At 48.0% G+C, this 21145-nt stretch overlaps 1 protein-coding gene across 3 annotated transcripts in view; it reads left to right on the top strand.

Moving 5' to 3' along the window:
* The first annotated feature begins 708 nt into the window (after positions 1–708).
* LOC147444976 (uncharacterized) overlaps positions 709–21145 on the top strand; it is a 35386-nt gene continuing 14949 nt past the window's right edge. The window contains exons 1-7 of one of the 3 annotated variants that reach the window (XM_086527477.1): positions 875–1174; positions 1264–2027; positions 11697–11860; positions 11968–12063; positions 12270–12398; positions 12473–12522; positions 12620–12717. In XM_086527477.1, coding sequence (XP_086383603.1) covers positions 11808–11860; positions 11968–12063; positions 12270–12398; positions 12473–12522; positions 12620–12717 — 426 coding nt within the window. In that variant the 5' untranslated portion in view covers positions 875–1174; positions 1264–2027; positions 11697–11807. The other 2 variants (XM_086527478.1, XM_086527476.1) reach the window with 2 other exon arrangements.

The following is a 21145-nucleotide window of genomic DNA, read 5'->3' as shown; positions in this document are numbered from 1 at the left end:
TTGGATCCCCATTTTCCCTCCTTTGGATCCCTGACAGAGACCGATCCGACAACCTTACCAATATTCTAGCTTTTACTCCTCTGGTACTTCCCCATATTAAATGATCATTTTAACATGAGAAAATCATTTGAAAGTATTAGATATTACTTTTTATGACATAAAACACTCTCTATTGTGTGTCTTGAGCTTCTTTCGTTTTCTCCAAGCTGTTTGTGTTCTCTTGCAACCCTAATTCCAAAAAATGTACCAAGTGAGTCCAATAAAATGAGTTTTTGAATGCAAATATTTTACACAAATTAAAAGAAAAACATAAACAAAAAAGATTATTTTTTTTCTGAAAGAGTCATTTTATTCATTCAAACATGTCAATAATTTTTTTAAAAAAATACCCTAACACACTTTATACATGGGGTTAACCCCCAATAATAATGCACCCCTAGATAGTAAGCTTATGGTGTACGGGATTGGCTGCTTCACTAGAGAAGCATTTGAGCCATCAAAAAAAATGTTGAGTGGGAGCAGTTGAAAGTTCAAATTTATAAAAGGAAGTGGGTAGATGAGAGAATTTCCGTATAAGATAAGGGAAAGGGATGTGTTTGAACTTTGAAGAATCAAGATGCCAGTGTTGCTATTTAAAAAGGATACCTGCAGAGTGCAGTGGTCCACCAACAATCACAAGTGTCAAGATCAGTGCATGAAGCCTGAACTTTGAAGGAATGTCTGGGGGCTTGTGGGGTGGCAGACAAGGTGGAGCCTCAAAAGTGCATCAAGGGCCAAAACTCGAAATGCTGACCAGCCTTTTCTAAATCGGGGCTTTGGCCGCTATGGAACCCAGATATAGGATGGCCGAGTCGGGCTGATGACAGGTGATGTTTTTGAAAGCTTTGGATAACGCAGGCAGCCTCCTCTCTCTCTCTCTCTCTCTCTCTCAAACACGCGCGCGCGCGCACACATACTCTCCTCAGACAAGCGTGCACGCAACCATTCGCTGACTCGCAAAAATTATCTCTCTCTCTCTCTCTCTCTCTCTCTCTCTCTCTCTCTCGCTCGCTCGCGCGCGCGCACCCCTACGCAAACACACACACACAATATACTCTCATTTCAATCGAATAGCAGGGCAGCTTCAGCTTCACGAAGCGCCCATTTGGAATTCTGCAAACTCCATGCGTAGCAGGTATGCCCTTTTTGGTCTTTCTGAAACAATGTTAGAGAGTGAGTAAACTCCATGCTTAGCAGGTATGTTCATTTTGGTCTTTCTGACAGGGTCAGTGGTGCCGGGATCACACCCATGATCGTGCATATAAACAACACCCTTATTGCACAAGACAATAATAAATCACCATTAAATCTGCACTTGCATGCTTGTATTGGGAGAAGTGGTTATTCTAAATCTTCCTTGCAGTCATTATTCCCTCTGCTAATCAAACCATTTTTGAAGGAGTCAGTTTTGTACCACTAAGTAGCAGTAAGTTCCATTGCATTGCCATGTCATGGCCTCATATGAGAGAGACCAGACCTACAGAAGTTGTGAGCAAGTATTTGCCATTGATGGAGTGCCTACAGCAACCCTATCCACACTTCTAGGGGGAAGCCACCATTTGAGATTGTCGAGGGTCGCAAAAAGATTGTACAACAAGGACAATTCTACGGGCATATCATTTTGTTTTGGATCTAGACATTGCTTGTCCCAAGGTAAAGGCTTTGCGGAAGTCTCAAGAATGGCAGACAAGCATCGATGCAACTTGGAGCTGGAGGAGAATGATCGCAGGCACGTAAGGAGAAGCTTTCCAAAAGCTAAGCGAGACTATGGGCCTTTCAGGTTTTGGAAAAGATCAATGATGTATCCTTAATATTGAAGTTGCCAGATACTCGGAAGATTCACAATGCTTTTCATGTGAGTCTATTGAGACCTTTCGAGGGTGAGGTGCAAGAGGACAAGGAGCCTCAAGAGCAACCAAAGGTAGAAGAAACTGAGGAGATTCTTGTATGGTAACTGATCCTAGCGCACAAGGAAAGGAAAGTCAAGGGTAAGCCCATCCACAAATATGTTGTTAGGTTTAGGAATTATCCAAATCTTGATGCAAAGTGGATAGAGGAGTAGGACATAGCAAATACTCCTCAGATTTTAGAGCTTTACGTTGAGGCTTGTGGTTTACCAAAAGTGCACGTTGAATTGGTGGGTTGAATTTGGTGCGATGCGTGCTGCACAAGAAAGGAGCCACTCCACTCCTTTGTCACAAATTGCCTAGATGGTAAGAAAATCAATTAATTTCTCTTGGAGATTTTGAGGGTGTTGACAAGCTGACAATACTTTGTGGAGTGACTTTATGATATGTATCATACTAAGCTGATTGTAATCTGGGACGTGCGTGATTATGGTTTGAATTTCTATAAGTATTAATTGATTTATGTACTTTTTTTTTATTGTGTGAGTATGTGCTTAAGATGAAATAACTGCAACATTTTGTCTTTGTGCACTTGGGAGGTCATGTGAATCTGAAAATGACGAGATTTAGTAGATCAAGATATTTGTTTTGGATGTGATTGCTAAATAAGTCATAATGATCGATATTTGTATTGGAGATCTCGATGGAGATAATGATGTGGATGTGATTGTGATTGTTCGATGACTTGTGCCTTTGCTAGTGCTTGTGTACGGTTTGCCTAGTCAAGTGCATATGTGCTAAAGTTACTGTCTACTGAGCTATTTCCTTTTCCACCGTCTGTTTTGTAGAGGCAATCGAGGGTGATAACTCTTCTTTTAAGGGGAGGGTATGCCACAAAATGCTAGTCGAACACCTGAGAAGAGAGAGAGAGAGAGAGAGAGCGAGAGAGAGAGAGGGAGCATGAGCCTGCAATGTACGGAGGAACCCAGAAAATATGGAGGAACCTGGAAAAAGCAGTGCAATTTTCACTGTAAATTGCGGTGTAGCATGCAGGCTGCAAGTCTGCTGACGTGGCAGGCAACAGCTGACTTATCAGCTTTTGGAATGGCTATGTTTTTAGTAGAATCGGCTTTCAATAGCCAGCTTTTTGTATCAGTTGCTTTTGGCTACAATGCTTATAAAATTGTGCCTTGGGGGCTTCTCTGGCAGATCAGTGCATGGTTGCACAGCTAAAGAGCAGACTCCCCAGCAATTGTACTATGTGCTTTTTATTTTGAAAAGAAGTACTGAAAGGGGTGCTAGATTTTGGGGCGCCACTTTGTGTTGCGACCATAGCTTGTATCAAAGTTCAAAATGTTAACGATTTCAGTTTTGTTCGTGTATCTCCTATGGAATTACTGCCTTGTCAATGCCAAGCCGGTTACAAAGGAAGAATGGGAACACCGGCTAAAGTGCGTAATATTGCCCTCTTTAGCGTGAAAGCAGTCTTCTCTAGGCTCACTCCGAAATTGTAGGATAAGGGCTCTCTTTTTGGTTGTCTTTGCCGCCTCTCCAAGGTTTCCTAAAGAGGACCTTATAGCCAAGCTTCTTGCATAGGGTCTTCCCATCTACTTCTGGAGTATGGTCTTCTCGGGTATGCCGGTGATGCGGCGGCCTTGTTTCTCTTCGTGCAAAGTCATGTGAAGAATTTGCAATTCCTCTTTTTTTGATTCCTTCCATACCACTTTACGGAGGTTTTTCTTCACCACTTCCACCCATCCATCCTTGGCTGCAATCTTCTCCTTTATGCTTGTGGTGATCACCTTGGTGAGCACTTCTTTGATGGTGTGTGTGCCCACCTTGGGGATTTTTCCTTCTCTTGAGTGTAGGTCTCGTAGAGGTGACACCTCCCCTTTTGTTGAGAGAGAAGAAGAAGAAGAAGAAGAGAATTAGAGAATTTTAATGTCGTAGGAAACTATCCCAAGAGACCTTAAAGATCTATCCGACGAGGAGAGTTGAACTCAAGACTTGTTATTCGAGAGGGAAATGGTGTAACCAATCTACTACACTTGGGTGATAGAAGGGTTATACCAATTTCCTCTTCTTATTAGCACACAGACACACACCCACACACCCAGCCGAGAAGAAGAGAATTTCAACGTCGTAGAAACTATCCCGAGACCTTAAAGATTGTAACTAAGTCAGACTTTGTAAATAATTAATTTATTTACGAGAAAAGAATTATCTAATTAGTTGTGTGCACACCAGAATAGACCTAGCAGTTCTAAGGCCTCAGGTGAGCCTAAATGCGGGCTAGAACACCTCAGAGGGACCTTAGCAGAAATTACCCTGAAGCCCTAGTGATTGCGAAATCAGGTCTTCAGAAAGGGGTAAGCAGTAGCCTCAGATTTTAGGCTCAGGAAAAATACGCGCGTCAGTACAAGCACATGAATGAGATGGGGTCCTTAGAACAGTGACCCTAAGGCTAATAAAGCTAATAAAGCCTTAGGGTAAATTTCGTGAAATTAAATTTAACGGTCCGTGCCCGGGCGGGCGGCCGGACAAGTGTGAACAGATAAAGGCGGTGCAGTGCCCATGCGGCATTGCGCCGGCAGACCTTTGGTGTTCTCATAAAAGAATCATTGGTAGCAGTTGTTAGTTAGTTGCACATTTTTTTATGAGCTAGAAGTTTTTAAAGTCAAAAGTTGAATGGTTTTTAAGTTTTTAAAGTAAGTGTGCCAAGTGGCACACTTACCAATGCAAACTAACTCTCTCTCACTCTCACTCTTACCCTCTCTCTCTTCCTAGCGCCCCCTCTCCCTGATGGCTATTTAGGAGCCCCCCCTCCCCCATTTCTCAGGGCTGGCAGTGCACCTACCCCCCCTAATGTGAGCGTGCTCTACGCGGTGGAGCCCTCCATTGAAGCTTGAGAGCAGCCCCTTGCGACATATGTGGTAGCCTTGTGCTCCCATTGTCAAGAACAAGGGATCTCACAGTCATAGACACCTTCTGGTGAAGTTTCATCGCGAGAAGCTGCCGTAGACGCTCTCTTAGCAGAGTGCGGCTGCTGTAATTCTCTGTTTTCAGCCCCTAATCACCTAGATTAGGGCTGTTTTCAGCAGATCAGCCATAGAAATTCTCTTCTCTCTCCTTATCCTAAGTCTACATCAAGTTTGGCGCGATTCCATCGCGAAGAAGACCTCTGTTTCGGCGTAGGGGTGTGCACAGGTAAGAATTTCAGGTTATGTGCAGAAAATTACAGCAAGCATGTGCGTGTGCATTTTGCTTGTTTCTCTTTTGTGTTCGATGCATGAATGAATGAGCATGAAGGCAACACATAACGGAAGATGGACTCTCCTCTGTGAGAGCTTCCGATGAGCTGTTTCGGAAGATAGACTCTCTTTTCGAGAGCTTCCAACCAGTCTCGCAGAAGAGGGGAAATCCCCTAAGCAGTAAGAAAGTGGAAACACTTTCTCAGTCAGTAGTCAGAACAGAACAGAAGAAAGAATAGAGGACGGGCGTATGCCCCGTTCCTGTGCTTGTAAAGATTCTCCCTTAGTAATAAAGATATTCTCTTTATGGGGGGGGGACGAGCCCATCTTCTGGTCCCCAATGAAGTGTCAAGTTTTCTCGCTCCCTCTAATTCTCTTGAGTATTTGAAGTGCAATTAAACGTCAGTTTACGCTTCCGTATTTTTGTGACAAAGATCTATCCAGAGTTGAACTCAAGACCTGTTATTTGAGAGGGAAATGGCATAACTCAAGACCTGTTATTTGAGTGAGAGAGAGAGAGAGAGAGAGAGAGAGAGAGAGAGAGAGAGAGAGAGAGAGAGAGAGAGAGAGAGAGAGAGAGAGAGAGAGAAATGAAATGAAATGAAATGTTATATTAACGTCTTCAAAAGGCCAAAGTGACCTATGAGACCAGAAAGTTACAATGCGGTGTAGGTCCATCTTCATCTGCACTCGGGACGACGAACAAGTATGGCTCGAATCCTTTGCTGTAGCCTCCTTCGAAACTGTGTAGCTCCTCTTCTCCATGGGGGTCGTCTAGATCTCCCTAGCTCCAATGCTCGGTCAATGAGAATGCCAGTAGTGCGGGCAGACCTCTCCATTGTTGGCTGCTCCTCTGTCTGTTCTTCTGGGTGTACATTATCTAGTGTAAAGAAATCTGTGATCTGTCTCTGGGGTTGTCTCTCTCCAGCTCTCCTTAGTAAAGTTTCTCTATGCTTGTGTAACTCAAGTAGATATAGCCCAAGACATCTGTGATCCTCATAACTCATGACCCTAGATAGAGGCCCAAAACCTTCTCTGAATAGACAATCAAAACGGCCTCGTATCTCATAGTACACTGTGCAATGACATATGTAATGTACCTCTGTCTCTGGCTCTAGATGGCATAAGCGGCATATCCTGCTATCTGCTGGTGTACCTCTGAATTTGCCAGTCTCAATCTCGAGCTGATGTGAGGACGTGCGTATCTGTCCAATGGCACAACGCAAACCATGAGAAAGATGCGTGTCCATATAGCTAGGTCGAATCACAAACCCATCCCCCGTGAGGTGGAGAAGATGCTCTCTATAGAAAGCCATCTTTGTGCCCAACTCCTGTATCGGCTCTATCCATGTCCTCCTCGTGTCCAACTGGATCAGATCCTGACGAATGAGTCTATTAATCTCTACCCGCGTCAGAGACCTCAGGGGTGCCTGTAGAGAGTATTGAAAAGGAGGCAATCTGTCCATGGTGAAACCATGTGTCTCAAACCATGATGCCATCTGTGCATACCAGCATGATGTATCCCCATTAAGAGCTAATTGTCTGGAGGACTCTAGTGCCACCCTGGCATATCTGTCTCTGGTAGTGTCCCATAGATTGTGTACAAAGGAGACTGATCTGGTAAGCGCCTCAATCTCCATGGGGGGACAGCTAATTCCGCTCGAATGATATCATGCGGTACGGAAGCCTTGGCTCTAATCAGTCGAGAGATCATAGATACCAGGGGCTCCTCCATACGCCTCCAACCATCCTGGCCTACAGAAGGTCCCCAAACCTGCACACCCCATATAACATAGTAGAGGCAACCAAAGTATCAAAGAGCCATAGCTTTGTCCTAGGTTCTTGGAACTGAACTTGCGAACACATCCTCTCCATTCCTCCCAGAGCCGCACCAGCTCTAGTTAGTCTAGTCTCTGCTGCTCTTCTCAAAGAAATCTCGGCCGAGTAAAGACTACCCCCTGGTAAGTGTATGCATCTGTATACTCCACAATCTCGTGACCATATTTGAAAGTAGGTGCTGATCTCTTGACCCATTGCGGTGTGGTGTTAAACACCATAACCTTGGTTTTACCTAGGTTTACACACAATCCACTATCCTCTGCAAAACTGCTTAGTGCATCCAAATGTCGTTGCATACCTTCTGGTGAGTCAGATATTAGCACAATATCATCAGCATATAGCAACAATGGGATCCACGTCCCTGCCAGCTGGGCACCCCTATCACCCTCTCTGTCAATGTAATCAGACACCACATCAACATACATACCAAATAGAGTAGGAGACAATGGGCATCCTTGTTTCACTCCAATAGTAGAGTGAACTAAATCAGATACCCCTTCCGGAGTGCGTACATGTCCCATCACTGATCTGTACAAAGCCATAATCCCCCAAATCACCTCTATGGGCACCCCCATCTCCTGTAGTCTGCGCATCAATCGAGCTCTTGGTACCATGTCAAAGGCTTTGCGAAAATCCACAAAGCTACAATAGATCTGTCTCCCATGTGCTCTGCCCTCCTCAATGATGGCCCTGAGTGTCAGAATATGATCAAGAGTGGAGAAACCCCTCCTGACCGGCCTGACCCTTTGCTCGTACACCCTCGCCCTCTGCCCAATTACTCAAGTGTTGCTCCAGAATAGATGCATACAACCGTGCCAATGTGTGTCCAACCATAATAGTGCGGTAGTTCCCAGGCTCTGTAGGGTCACCAGCCTTAAGGATGGGCACAATATTACACAACTTCCAAGTCTCAGGTAACCCCTCACACATGGCACAATTGAACAACACTGCGAGAACCTCCATCAGCATATCTCTGGCATGTATAAAGTGAGCATATCCCTGGCATGTATAAAGTGCTCCGCTACTAGACCGTCATGATCATATGCCTTCCCGGTCCTCATCCTGTTGATGGCCCTTTGTACCATCTCAGATGTAAAGAAAGTGCTCGTAGCTGGGCAAGGCTTGGTAGGGTCTGGAAGGGGTTCCTGTCCAGGAACCGTATATAATGATGTCGCATATTGGCCCCACACATCAGGTGAAGTAATCAGTGGGGGAGGGGAGTGCTCATGGAAGAGTCGCCATGCCTCTCCTGAGTCCCTACTCAAGAACATCTGATATAAGTCTTGCTCCATCTGAGCTAGGTAAGCTCGCTTCTTCCGTCGCACAAGGCGTCGGAAAGCAATCCGAGATTGTCTGTAGGTGATGACTCCTAAGATAAGATCCCTCTGAAGCTGGGCTCTCATCTCTCTGCACTCTTCATCATACCAACTATTCTGGGGCATGCTCCCAGAATGTCGTCTCTTGCCTGGCTGAGTGTGTGGGTATGCCATTGATGCAGCCCCATGCAGTGTCTTAGTTAGTAGAGTGGTGCACTCCTCCATTGAGAGGCCTATACCATTTGTGCTAGTTGTGTCTTCCAATAGACGGTCCCAGATCTCCTCTGTATAAACGAAATCAGTCTCTGGTGTAAATGTATAGCGGGTGTGTGACCTACCTCTTGATGTCTGGGTTGTACTATACTGAAATTTAACGGACAGTGTCAAGAGAGCATGATCTATTGCTATGCCCACTTGCTATGCCCACTGGCCTTACTGCCACTGTGAAATCTTGAATGCAGGGTACAAAGCTCGGTTGTGTCATAACATAATCCACTGTACTGGCCCCATGTCTGTGTGGGAAGCATGTGAAACCTGCTGCTCCAGGAAATCGCTGTAAACCATTAAGTATGGCTAATCCATGTGTAGTCGTCATTTCCATGAGGTATCTTCCATACTCCGTCGGCTCTCTGTCATCTGAGCATTTGTCAAGTCCCAGCTCATCCACATCCAGCTCTCTACGTATCTCATCTGAAGTGTCGTAGAAGACTGTCTGCGAGTTGCCCGTTCGGGCATTGAAGTCCCCTAGGAGAATGTTATCACCATCCCTAGAAAACTCCCATATGTCATCGTCTAGTATAGAGAAAGGCGACTGCCCTCTGGATGCAGCATACACTGATGTACTGGGAGGAAAGTAACATATGGCAATATATAGGAATCGACCTGTGTCAGCTCTCAGTCTCACCCACATATATCTGGCATGATCATCTCTTCGTATAATATGCAGTAATGGTTGTGGTTCCTCTCTGAATAGCACTGCTACTCCTGAACCTCTACTCCCGTGCTCAGATCTCGCATTTCTCCTGTGAGCTGTCTCCCATCTGTATCCCACCACAAGTGGCATCACCGGTCCAGGGGCCTGATGAGTCTCTGAGAAGAATACAATATCCTTGTCTTTGAAACTGTCCTCAAATGCACTCACGTCCAACCTCATAGACCCATTACAATTCCAGGTAGCCATCTTCAGTGTGGTCCCATAGGTCTCGCACCGTCATGCAGTGCGCCGCTCTAAAATCACCACCCATCCATCTCTGTAGAAGGCTATGTTTCTCTTCTCCCTTGCCGCTGTAATCTCTGGCATTACCTCTCTCATATGTGCGAGCTGTGAGAGAGTTAGGTCATCACCGAGGAAAATATCTGTCTTTTTGAGAGTAGGCCTCTTCTTCAAGAATTCCTTCTTCTCTTCCAACAAGGGGAAGCGTAGTATGAGAGCTCTCCCCTTTGAAGACTCTCCCGTGCCATCACTTTTCTTACCTACCCTCCATGCCTTTGTGTGCAAAGGCTTCTCCATCCCTATCATGGATGTAAGGCTTGTGACCTCTTTCTCCACATTGTTTATGTCCTTGAGACCGGTCACTCTCACATGCAGTGCTTGCATCCGCCTTCTTTGTTGCTCTTCGAGGGTCATGTTGATAAGCATCGGTGTACAAGGAGTTTCTTGACCTTTCCCTTTCTTGGCGACCTCGATCCATTTTTCAGCCTCGTCTGCCTTTTTCTGTGTCCTTGTTATCATCTCCGCCCATGAAGATGTCTTTGCCACACTCAGTTTCTCTTCCTCTGTGATCATCCTTACTTGTTCCTTGATTTCCTTGATTTCGTCTATTACCGAGGGCTGAAATTCGCCTTCCTTTAGTCCACTGCTTACTCTATCAGCAAGCTCCTGTTTAAGGGCTAAGACTTCTTTTTTGAGTGTCTGTATCTTGGCGTTTGGGTTCTCCTGTTTGAGGGCTGAGACTTCTTCTTTGAGTGTCTGCATTTTTGCATTAAGGCTCTCTTTCTCCTTCTTCCATTGTGCGCCTTCATTGAAGACCATCTGAAGGAGGTTGGCCTTCTCCTTCCATCTCTGTTTTCCACTCCTTCATTTCCCTCTCCATCTGCGCCATCCGCTTGTTCGTGAGCATGAAGGTTGCCTTTGCTCGCGACTTGCAAATAGGTGAGACATTGACGGCTTCCGTGTCCTGTGCAAGGTCCAGTGCAGGGGAGATTGTTTCCATGTTTTGTCGTTCAATAGATGTATCGGGCTCACTTACCATTTCGCGCACAGAATTTCCCACTAAATCCTACACGTACGATGCCCGGGTCTATAGTGGCCGGCACACTAGAAACCACCTTCTACTGGCATACAAAGTATGGGCTAAAGACCCACTCGAGAGATCAGCCACCACGACCAACTCGACGCTATGGCTCAGCTGAGTCCAGGCAGAGAAACCAAAACCCCCACAACCCGATGCGGGTATCTTTACATCCACAGCCCACTACGGGCGCTCGACCAGTTCAGCAAAAGTTCCAAAGGTTCAGCCCCTTTGTGATATGTTGTTGTCACCTGCACCTGTCACCGCTACTGAGCCAGAGAGAGAGTACCTGGAGTTCCACTCGATGAAGGGACTGAAGCACCTCACGCACCAGAGAGAGAGAACATGGCAGACCTGCTTGCGTTCAGACAGCAGCCTGCACAGCATCCCGATGAAGCATCCCACGCTGCACGAAGTGTTACGCGTGAACTGCCCACACGCTGCCTGCAGCAATTCCTAGCGAGTGGGCTGTGAGCTCGACGTGCGCTGGCTGCACAGCTGGCTGTGAGTAGGTCGCGCTGACAGAGTGGCACACATTAGGGTTGCTGCTGCAGGGCGGATGACAGGCCAGGAGCAGTGCAACGAGGGGAGGCGGGACTATAGGGGCAGCGCGAGGGGGGGGGGGGAGAGACTGGCGCGAGGGGCTGTAGGGGGGGGAGCGCGTGGGGTTGTAGGGGCTGTAGCGCGCAGGTCAGGTCCCGCTGAAGCACCTCCCGCTGAAGCACCAGAGAGCCAAACCTGCTCGCAGTCCTGCTCCCCGCTTGAGAGAGAGAGAGAGAGAGAGAGAGAGAGAGAGAGAGAGAGAGAGAGAGAGAGAGAGAGAGAGAGAGAGAGAGAGAGAGAGAGAGAGAGAGAGAGAAGAGTGCCTGCCTAGGCCCTAGCTAGCGCTGTAGCTTTGGATTTTTATCTTCGTTTTCAGCTATTGAGCTTTATTTCTCCTTGAAATGCTAGCTCTTTTAGGCATTGTTTTAGCGGGCTAAAGTGAGTACCCTCGTCTTTTTAGTTCTGCTTGTGATCATGCATCTGGATTTTATACCTTAATGTTTGAAGGTAATGGTTAGATATCTTGTGTAGTTGCTGTCTTTGCTAATTTATCTGTGTGATGTTTTGTAGGAGGCTGTCTGCATTGGCTTCTCTCGTGTATCGAATTAAGAATCTAGTAAAATGATCAATATTGTCTAAGGTTCAGAGAGTGGAAAACATTTTGCGTTGGTCCTCTCAGCCATGGCAGATGCTGGGGACTCTGAAGTAGGCCTGGCATTATCTCTATTGCAGGGGTAATTGTTTCTTTAACATTTTCTGTGTTCAATGTTCAAGAGTGTGCTTATGTTGAATGATACACTGTCTGTGGAGTTGACAAGTGTCTCACTTTCTGGCCGTGCAGACTGTTCTACCCTGTAACTTATGCACAGCAGCTGGGTTTCTCAATACTCAGGTCTTGGCAAGATCGTCTTTTTCAGAGGAAAGAGCATCTACAAAGGTATTCAAACTTCACAAGAAAAGGCATCGCCATCGCGTTTTGACACGCACAGTGTTCATGTCCCTGGAAAGAGGGGTTCTAAATGGGGATGATTTGCTAGTTTTACGATGCATGACTACTTGTGTCACAGCATTGCTGAACATGTATAGATAATCTCTGTCCATCCTGTTTTTCTGCGCTTCAGTTTTCCTGTGGAATCTTTTCAGGATTTACAAGCGAGTACAATCCACTTTACGAGGCTCTGTTGACGATATTGGCTGGCTCCAGCGTGTTCCGGAATTCCCTCCAGTGGAAGAAAGGACAGAAAGATTTGTACAACTTTTGGGTTTAGTGAGGTAAACACACCCTTCTTTTGGAAGTAAGAGAAGGTGATCATATAGTTGTCTTTTGACATGGTCTTTATATGCAGTAATGGCATACACAAGTTACCAAACAGCTTTGTTTACCTCTTAATCCCAGGTAGCTTTGATGTCCTTGACTGAAAGCTCTATGGCCACTACAGATACATCCTAGAGCCAGAAGTTTCTCATTATTGCTTCCTTATTTGTTTAAACAGGGCTTTTCAGTAATCACAGTCCTCTCTACTTTGTTGACACGAAGAAACATTTTTCCAAGCTGGGTCTTACTTGCCATATTGCAAAAATTCATAGTGAGGTGTGTTAAATTGAATGTTACTTTGTTGAATATGAGAGAGAGAGAGAGAGAGAGAGAGAGAGAGAGAGAGAGAGAGAGAGAGAGTGAAATGAAATGAAATGTTATATTAACGTCTTCAAAAGGCCATAGTGACCTATGAGACCAGAAAGTTACAAGGTGGTGGATCTGATACAAAGTCAGAGTAACAAAATAACCTAATCAACAGTACAAAACAAAGATATATATTATGGGATTCTAGATAGGTCGATGTGAGCTAAGCCGAAAAATTGAGCAAGAATGGGCGGCTAGTTGGGATAGCTGAGTCACAAAAGATCTAGCATCGGTCGTTGGCGGATCTCATCAATTTCCTCCATGGTTAGTAGTCTGACCGGGCGTTGTGCATGCCTGGCCAGCGTGCTCTGAATCTTTTGACGTAGCCTCCGTCGATGCTGTGTAGTCCTGCGCAGTCATGGGCACCTGGGTTTCCCCAGCTCAATCGCTCGGTCAATCAATGTGCCTCTGGTGTGAGACGGGGGGGGGGGGGGGGGGGGGGAGCTCTGCTGTGGGAGTGGCTCTTGCGGCTGTCCCGTGTATGCTCTGAAGAAGTCTGTAATCCGTCTTTGAGACTGGTTAGCCTCGCCATTCATCAGGCTCTCTCTGTGTCTGCGCAGCTTGAGCAAGAACAGACCTAGGCATCTTTGATCTTCGTATCCCATTACTCTTGAGAGTGGTCCAAAACCCTCTCTGAACAAGCAATGGAAGCGGCCTTGTATCTCGTAGTAGACGGGGCAGCGGCATGTATAATGCAGCTCTGTCTCAGGTTCCATGTCACACAAGGGGCATGTCTTGGCCTCTGCTGGTACTCCGCTATATCTCCCGGTTTCAATCCGCAGCTGGTGAGATGATGTGCGTAACTGGCCAATAGCACACCGTATCCCATGAGACAGGTGGGTATCCATGTATCTGGGTCTCATCACAAAACCATCTTCCGTAAGCTGGAGAAGGTGGTCTCTGTAGAAAGCCATCTTCGTGCCCAGTTCTTGTGCTGGTTGTATCCATGTCCTCCTGGTGTCTAGCTGGGTCAGGTCTTGGCGAATGAGCTTGGTGATCTCTGACTGTGTAAGAATGAGAGATGGTGCATCCAATGCATACTGGAATGGTGGCAGCCTGTCTATGCTGAACCCATGCGCCTGAAACCATGATGTCATCTCCCCATACCAGCATGTTGTATCTCCTTGTATGGCTAACTGTCGGGAGGACTCAAGTGCTATGCGAGCATATCTGTCTCTGGGAAGTTCCCATGTGCGGTTTATGAAGGAGACTGATCTGGTGAGCGCCTCTACCACTAGTGGGGGGGCCGCCAGCTCTGCACGAATAATGGCCCGTGGTACTGATGCCTTGGCTCTAATGAGCCGCGAGATCATAGAGACGAGAGGCTTCTCCATGTTCCCCCATCCGTCTATGCGACCCGTCCTCCCGTGGTGATCCAATGAAGGTCCCCATATCTCAGCCCCATAGAGCAATGCTGAGGCCACCAAGGTGTCAAAGAGCCAGAGCTTCGTCCGGGGTTCCTGAAACTGAACCTGCGAACACATCCTCTCCAATCTACCCAATGCTGCGTGGGCTCTAGTCAGTCTGGTCTCTGCTGCTCTTCTGAGTGAGAATGTGGGTCCAGTGAAAACCACTCCAAGGTAAGTGTAAGCGTCTGGTACTCCACAGTCTCCTGCCCGTATGTGAATGTAGGTGCTGATCTCCTGATCCATTGTGGGGTGGTATTAAACACCATAACCTTGGTTTTACCAAGGTTGACAGACAAACCACTTTCGTGGGCAAACGTATGCAGAGCATCCAATTGGCGTTGCATCCCCTCCGGGGATTCGGAGATCAACACAATATCGTCCGCATATAACAAAAGTGGAATCCATGTCCCTGCCAACTGTGCACCTTTATCCCCGTCCTTGTTAATGTAGTCAGAAACCTCATCCATACATACCAAAAAGAGTAGGAGAGAGTGGGCAACCCTGCTTCACCCCAATAGTGGAGTGAACCGGTATTGAGAGTCCCTCCGGGGTGTGTACATGCCCTACTACTGATCTGTATAATGCCATGATCCCCCAAATGAGCTCTGTGGGTACTCCCATTTCCTGTAATCTGCGCATCAGTCTAGCTCTGGGTACCGTGTCGAAAGCTTTGCGGAAGTCCACAAAGCTACAATAGATCCGTCTCCCATGAGATCTGCCTTCCTCGATGATGGCCCTGAGTGTTAGGATATGGTCAAGAGTAGAGAAGCCTCTCCTGAATCCTGCCTGCCCAGTTGCACGCATTCCTTCGCTCTCTGCCCATCTACTCAGCTGTTGCTCAAGAATGGATGCATACAAATGTGCCAGTGTGTGACCGATCATAATAGTGCGATAATTCCTAGGCTCCTTGGGGTCTCCTGATTTGAAGATAGGTACTATCGTAGATAGGCTCCAGGTGTCCGGTAGGCCCTCACACATGGCACGGTTAAACATAACTGCTAGAAGCTCTGCTAGTAGGTCTTTGGCATGCATGAATTGCTCAGCTACTAGGCCCTCATGATCATATGCTCTCCCAGTCTTCATCCTGTCAATAGCTTTCTTCACCATCTCAATGGTGAAAAAGACACATGTATGTGGGCATGGGTCGGGGGGGTTGGGGAGGGGCGGCTGTTCAGGTACTGTGTACAAAGATGATGCGTACTGAACCCAGGTCTCTGTGGAGGAAATAGCAGGGGGTGGGGACTGCTCATGAAAGAGCTGCCACGCCTCACGCGAGTCTTGACTCATGAATAGCTGATATAGATCCTGCTCGAGTCGGGCCAAAAAAGCCCTCTTTTTCCGCCGCACCAGGCGTCGAAAGTCCATCTGTGACTGTCTGTGAGTGACGTCCCCCAAGAGCACCTCCCTCTGAAGTCTGGCTCTAGTCTGGCGGCACTCCTCATCGTACCAGCTGTTCTGAGGCATGCTCCCAGATCGGCGGCTCTGCTCAGGCTGGGTGTGTGGGTATGCTTCTGCTGCTGCCTCATGTAATGTCTGTGTCAGTATAGTAGTTAACTCCTCCAGAGGTCGCCCCGGGTCCTCAGTGCATAGGCGTCTATAGATTCCGTCCATGTATACAGAGTCCGTCTCCCTTGTGAATGTGTAGCGAGTAGGGGGTGCTACTCGTGGCCTGTGTGCTACACTGAATTGGAAAGAGATGGTCATTGACACTAGAGCATGATCCACTGCCACCCCGACCGGTCTGGGCCCAACTGTGAGATCCTGGATACTAGAAATGAGATTCGGTTGTGCCATGACATAGTCCACCGTGCTGGCTCTATGTCTGTGTGGGAAGCATGTAAAACTTCCCGTAGCAGGAAATCTCTGGAGGCCGTTCAAGATGGCCAATCCATGTGCAGTGCCCATGTCTATCAGGTGTCGCCCATACTCAATATATTCCTTATCGTGTGATAGTCTGGAAAGGCCCGTATCTGCCACATCTATCTCTCTTAGCATCTCCTCTGAAGTATCATAAAACACTGCCTGGTGATGGGCAGTCCTAGCATTGAAGTCCCCGAGGATGATAATGTCACCGTCTCTAGAGAACTCCCATATGTCGTCATCTAAAATAGAGAAAGGGGATTGTCCCCTAGGTGGTGCATAAACTGATGTACTCGGGGAAAGTAACAAATAGCTAGATAGAGGTATCTGCGTGTCTCTGCTTTCAGTCTCACCCACATGTACTTGGCCTGCTCGTCCCTGCGGGCTATATGTATCAGTGGATGCAGATCCTCTCTAAATAACACTGCCACTCCTCCCGAGCCCCGCCCTCTGTGCTCTGAGCGTGTCTCCTGTCTGTAGGCTGTCTCCCACCTATATCCACTGATGTGAGGCATGGATTGCCCCGGGGCCTGGTGTGTCTCAGAGTAGAAAATGATGTCTCTTCCAGTAAAGCTATCCTCAAAAGCACCCACATCAAGACGCATAGATCCATTGCAATTCCAGGAAGCTACTTTGAGTGTGGTCCCATAAGTCTCGCACCGTCATGTGGAGCGTCGCTCCAGTATTACTACTTTTCCGTCTCGGTAGAAAGCGATCTTGCCTTTCCCCCTTGCCGCTCTAATCTCCGGCATTACTTCCTGCATATGAGCGATCTGCGAGAGGGTGAGATCGTCCCCGAGAAAGATGCCAGTCTCCTTAAGAGTTGGTCTTTTCTTCAAGAAAGACTTCTTTGCTTCCATAGAGGGAAAACGGAGGATGAGTACTCTTTCTTTTGAGGTTTCTCCACTGCCTCCATTTTTCTTTATGTTGCCCACTCTCCATGCCCTTGTGTGTGTCGGCTCATGAATCCCCATCAAGGCTGTGAGTTCTTTTACCTCTTTGTCCACATTGCCTTTGTCTTTAAGACCGCAAATTCTCACATGTAAAGCGCGCACTCTTCTCCTCTGCTCCTCCTCTAGTGTCTGGTTAATGATGTTGTTGGGTGTGGATGTGGGCGTTATCTCCTTGTCTTTCCCTTTCTTGGCCACCTTGATCCATTTCTCGGCTTCGTCCGCCTTCTGTTGGGTTTTGGTAAGAACATCCACCCAAGAAGTCGTCATTTCTTTGTGCTGTTCTTCTCCCTCTTTGATGGCCCGTACTTGTTCCTTGATTGTGTTGATTTCTTCAATTACTGAGGGTTGCAGTTCGCCCTCTTCCAGTGTGTTTCTTGATCGGGCTTCGGCGAGTTCTTTCTTGAGTGACGCGATCTCTTCCTCTTGGGTTGTCACTCGGTCTTCCAGTGTGCTTATCTTGCTCTCTTGGATCAGCACACGTCCTTCGAGAATGTTTATTGTGCCCCAGAGATTGCGGTTCAACTTGGTGATGGTCTCCGTCATTTCCTCTTGCATTTTCGAATGGCATCCTCTAGAGGGTCGGCTTTATCGTTTGTCTTCCTCATGCTTGATCGCTGTCCGCAAGGGGGGGGTTAGATGCACGTATGCACCCACACTAGTAGCGGTCCCGGCGAGTGGTAGAGCGGAGGCGGTACGGCCCGGGGGTGAAAACATTAGTTACGAGAGAGAGATGGGGGGGGGGGGTGGGACTAAGTATGGTAGATAGAGTGGGGGGAACGGGGGCGGAAAACGGGGCCGGGGGGGGGGGGGGGGGGGGGGAAGGGGGGCAATAGACAAAGGGGGGGCGATAGATAGGGGAGGGGGGAATAGATGAAAAAATTAAAGGGTTGATGAGAGAGAGAGAGAGAGAGAGAGAGAGAGAGAGAGAGAGAGAGAGAGAGAGAGAGAGAGAGAGAGAGAGAGAGAGAGAGAGAGAGAGAGAGAGAAGCACCCGGGGGGGGGGGGGGGGGGGGGGGAGGGAGGGGGAGAGAGCGATAGAGTGAGGTGAGGGGGCGAAAGTTTGAAAAATTTTAAGGGGGGGGGAGTGGGCGATAGACTATAGTCAAAAAGTAAAAACTTAAAACTTAAAACTTAAAACTTAAAAAAGGGGCTGAAAAATAAGGTTGAAAAATGCGCGATAGACAAGGGATTAACCCGCGATAGACCAAAAAAAGGGGGGGGGGGGAGGTGGGCGCGCGATAGACAGGAGGGGGGGGGGGGGGGGGGGGCGATAGACAGCAGGGGGTGGGCGCGCGATAGGTAGCAGGGGAGCGCGAGAGAGAGAGAGAGAGGGTGCGGGGGCAGCAGGGAGCGCGAGAGAGAGGGGGGGGGGGGGGCAGGGGTGGATAGCGCGCGAGAGAGAGAGGGTGCGGGGGCGGCAGGGCAGGTGTGCGGGGGCAGCAGGGGTAGCGCGAGAGAGAGAGAGAGAGAGAGAGAGAGAGAGAGAGAGAGAGAGAGAGAGAGAGAGAGAGAGAGAGAGAGAGAGAGAGAGAGAGAGATGGAATGAAATGTTATATTAACGTCTTCAAAAGGCCAGAGTGACCTATGAGACCAGAAAGCCACAATGTGGTGGATCTGATACAAAGTCAGAGTAACAAGATGACAAAAATGACAAAATAAAATACTATGGAATCCTGAACTGCTAGGTGTGAACTAAGCAGCTAAAACAGCTAGCTGGGATAGCTAGATCACAGGAGATCCAGCATCGGTCGCTGGCGGATCTCATCAATCTCCTCCTTGGTCAGTAGTCTGACCGGGCGTCGTGCATGTGGAGCCAAAGTGATCCGAATCCTCTGATGCAGCCTCCGTCGATGCTGTGTAGTCCTCCGCAGTTGTGGGCGTCCGGATCTCCCCAGCTCAGTCGCTCGGTCGATCAGTGTGCCTCTGGTGTGAGGCGACGAGCTCTGCTGTGGGAGTAACTCCTTAGGGTGTCCAGGGGCAGCTCTAAAGAAGTCTGTGATCTCTCTTTGAGACTTGCTAGCCTCTCCTCTCATCAGGCTCTCTCTGTGTCTGCGCAGCTTGAGCAAAAACAAACCTAGGCATCTCTGATCCTCGTACTGCATGACTCTAGAGAATGGTTCAAAGCTCTCTCTGAACAAGCAATGGAAGCGGCTTCGTATCTCATAGTAGATAGGGCAGTGGCATGTATAGTGCAACTCTGTCTCAGGCTCGATGTCACACAGGAGGCATGTCCTGGCCTCTGCTGGTACTCTGTTGTATCTCCCAGTCTCGATCCGTAGCTGGTGTGAGGATGTGCGTATCTGGCCAATAGCACATCGTAACCCATGAGACAAGTGGGTGTCCATGTATCTGGGCCTCGTCACAAAACCATCCTCCGTAAGCTGGAGGAGACGCTCTCTGTAGAAAGCCATCTTCGTGCCCAGCTCGTGCGCTGGATGTATCCATGTCCTCTTGGTGTCTAGCTGAGTCAAGTCCTGGCGAATGAGCCTGGTGATCTCGGACTGTGTAAGAGTCAGAGAGGGCGCATCCAGTGAGTACTGGAAGGGAGGCAATCTGTCTATGCTGAACCCATGTGCCTGAAACCATGATGTCATCTCCCCATACCAGCATGCTGTATCTCCCTGCATGGCTAAATGTCGAGAGGACTCAAGTGCAAGGCGTGCATATCTGTCTCTGGGAAGTTTCCACATGTGGTGTATGAAGGAGACAGATCTGGTGAGCGCCTCAACCACTAGTGGGGGGGCAGCTAGCTCTGCTCGTACAATAGCACGTGGTACTGAAGCATTGGCTCTAATGAGCCTCGAGATCATACAGACCAGAGGCTTCTCCATGCCCCCCCATCCATCACTGAGGTCTGTCCTCCTGTGATGATCCAGTGAAGGTCCCCAAATCTCAGCTCCATAAAGCAATGCAGAAGCCACCAAAGTGTCAAAGAGCCAGAGCTTCGTCCGAGGCTCCTGAAACTGAACCTGTGAACACATCCTTTCCAATCTACCTAATGCTGCGTGGGCTCTGGTCAATCTAGTCTTTGCTGCCCTCCTCAATGAAAATGCTGGCCCACTAAATACCACTCCAAGGTAAGTGTAAGCATCTGTATACTCCACCTTGTGCTGGCCGTATGTGAATGCTGGCGTTGACCTCCTGATCCACTGTGGGGTGGTATTAAATACCATGACCTTGGTTTTACCAAGGTTGACGGACAAACCACTTCCCTGGGCAAACCTCTGCAAAGCATCCAAGTGACGTTGCATCTCCTCCGGAGAGTCGGAGATCAACACAATATCATCAGCATATAACAATAGTGGAATCCATGTCCCTGCCAGCTGTGCACCTCTATCACCATCTCTCTCAATGTAGTCAGAAACCTCATCCACATACATAACAAATAGAGTAGGAGAGAGCGGGCAGCCCTGCTTCACCCCAATAGTGGAGTAAACCGGTGTGGATAGACCCTCTGGGGTGCGTACATGCCCTACTACTGACCTGTATAATGCCATGACCCCCCAAATGAGCTTTGTGGGTACTCCCATCTGCTGTAATCTGCGCATGAGTCTAGCTCTGGGCACTGTGTCAAATGCTTTGAGGAAATCCACAAAGCTACAATAGATCCTTCTCCCACGCGATCTGCCCTCCTCAATGATGGCTCTCAGTGTCAAGATATGGTCAAGAGTAGAAAAACCCCTCTTGAAACTTGCTTGCCCGGCTGCGCGTATCCCCTCCCTCTCTGCCTATCTACTCAGCTGCTGCTCAAGAATAGATGCGTACAACCGTGCCAATGTGTGTCCAATCATGATAGTGCGATAATTCCCAGGCTCCATAGGGTCTCCTGCCTTGAAGATAGGTACAATAGTAGATAGGCTCCAAGTATATATATATTCGGCGTTGGGCCCGATCTCCACTCTTCTTCACACTTACAGGTGGTCAGATTACATGGCATTATGCCCCCCCTCGGTGGTTTCTCCTACACTCATCACACCGACCACCATGAGATTGTTCTAGTCGAGTTGTCACTATAGTGGCTCCCACCCTTACATTCAGCTTGTACACCCCACGTGATAGGCTATTTTGGCATCCGTTGGGGATTATATTGTACTCAGTAATATACAGCCCTGATTT

The sequence above is a fragment of the Adiantum capillus-veneris genome, chromosome 13, assembly GCF_014529385.1.
Source record: "Adiantum capillus-veneris isolate H3 chromosome 13, ASM1452938v2, whole genome shotgun sequence".
NCBI classification, from domain to species: Eukaryota; Viridiplantae; Streptophyta; class Polypodiopsida; order Polypodiales; family Pteridaceae; genus Adiantum; species Adiantum capillus-veneris.
The sequence above is the reverse complement of the archived record's forward strand: the minus strand, read 5'-3'. Positions and strand labels throughout refer to the sequence as shown.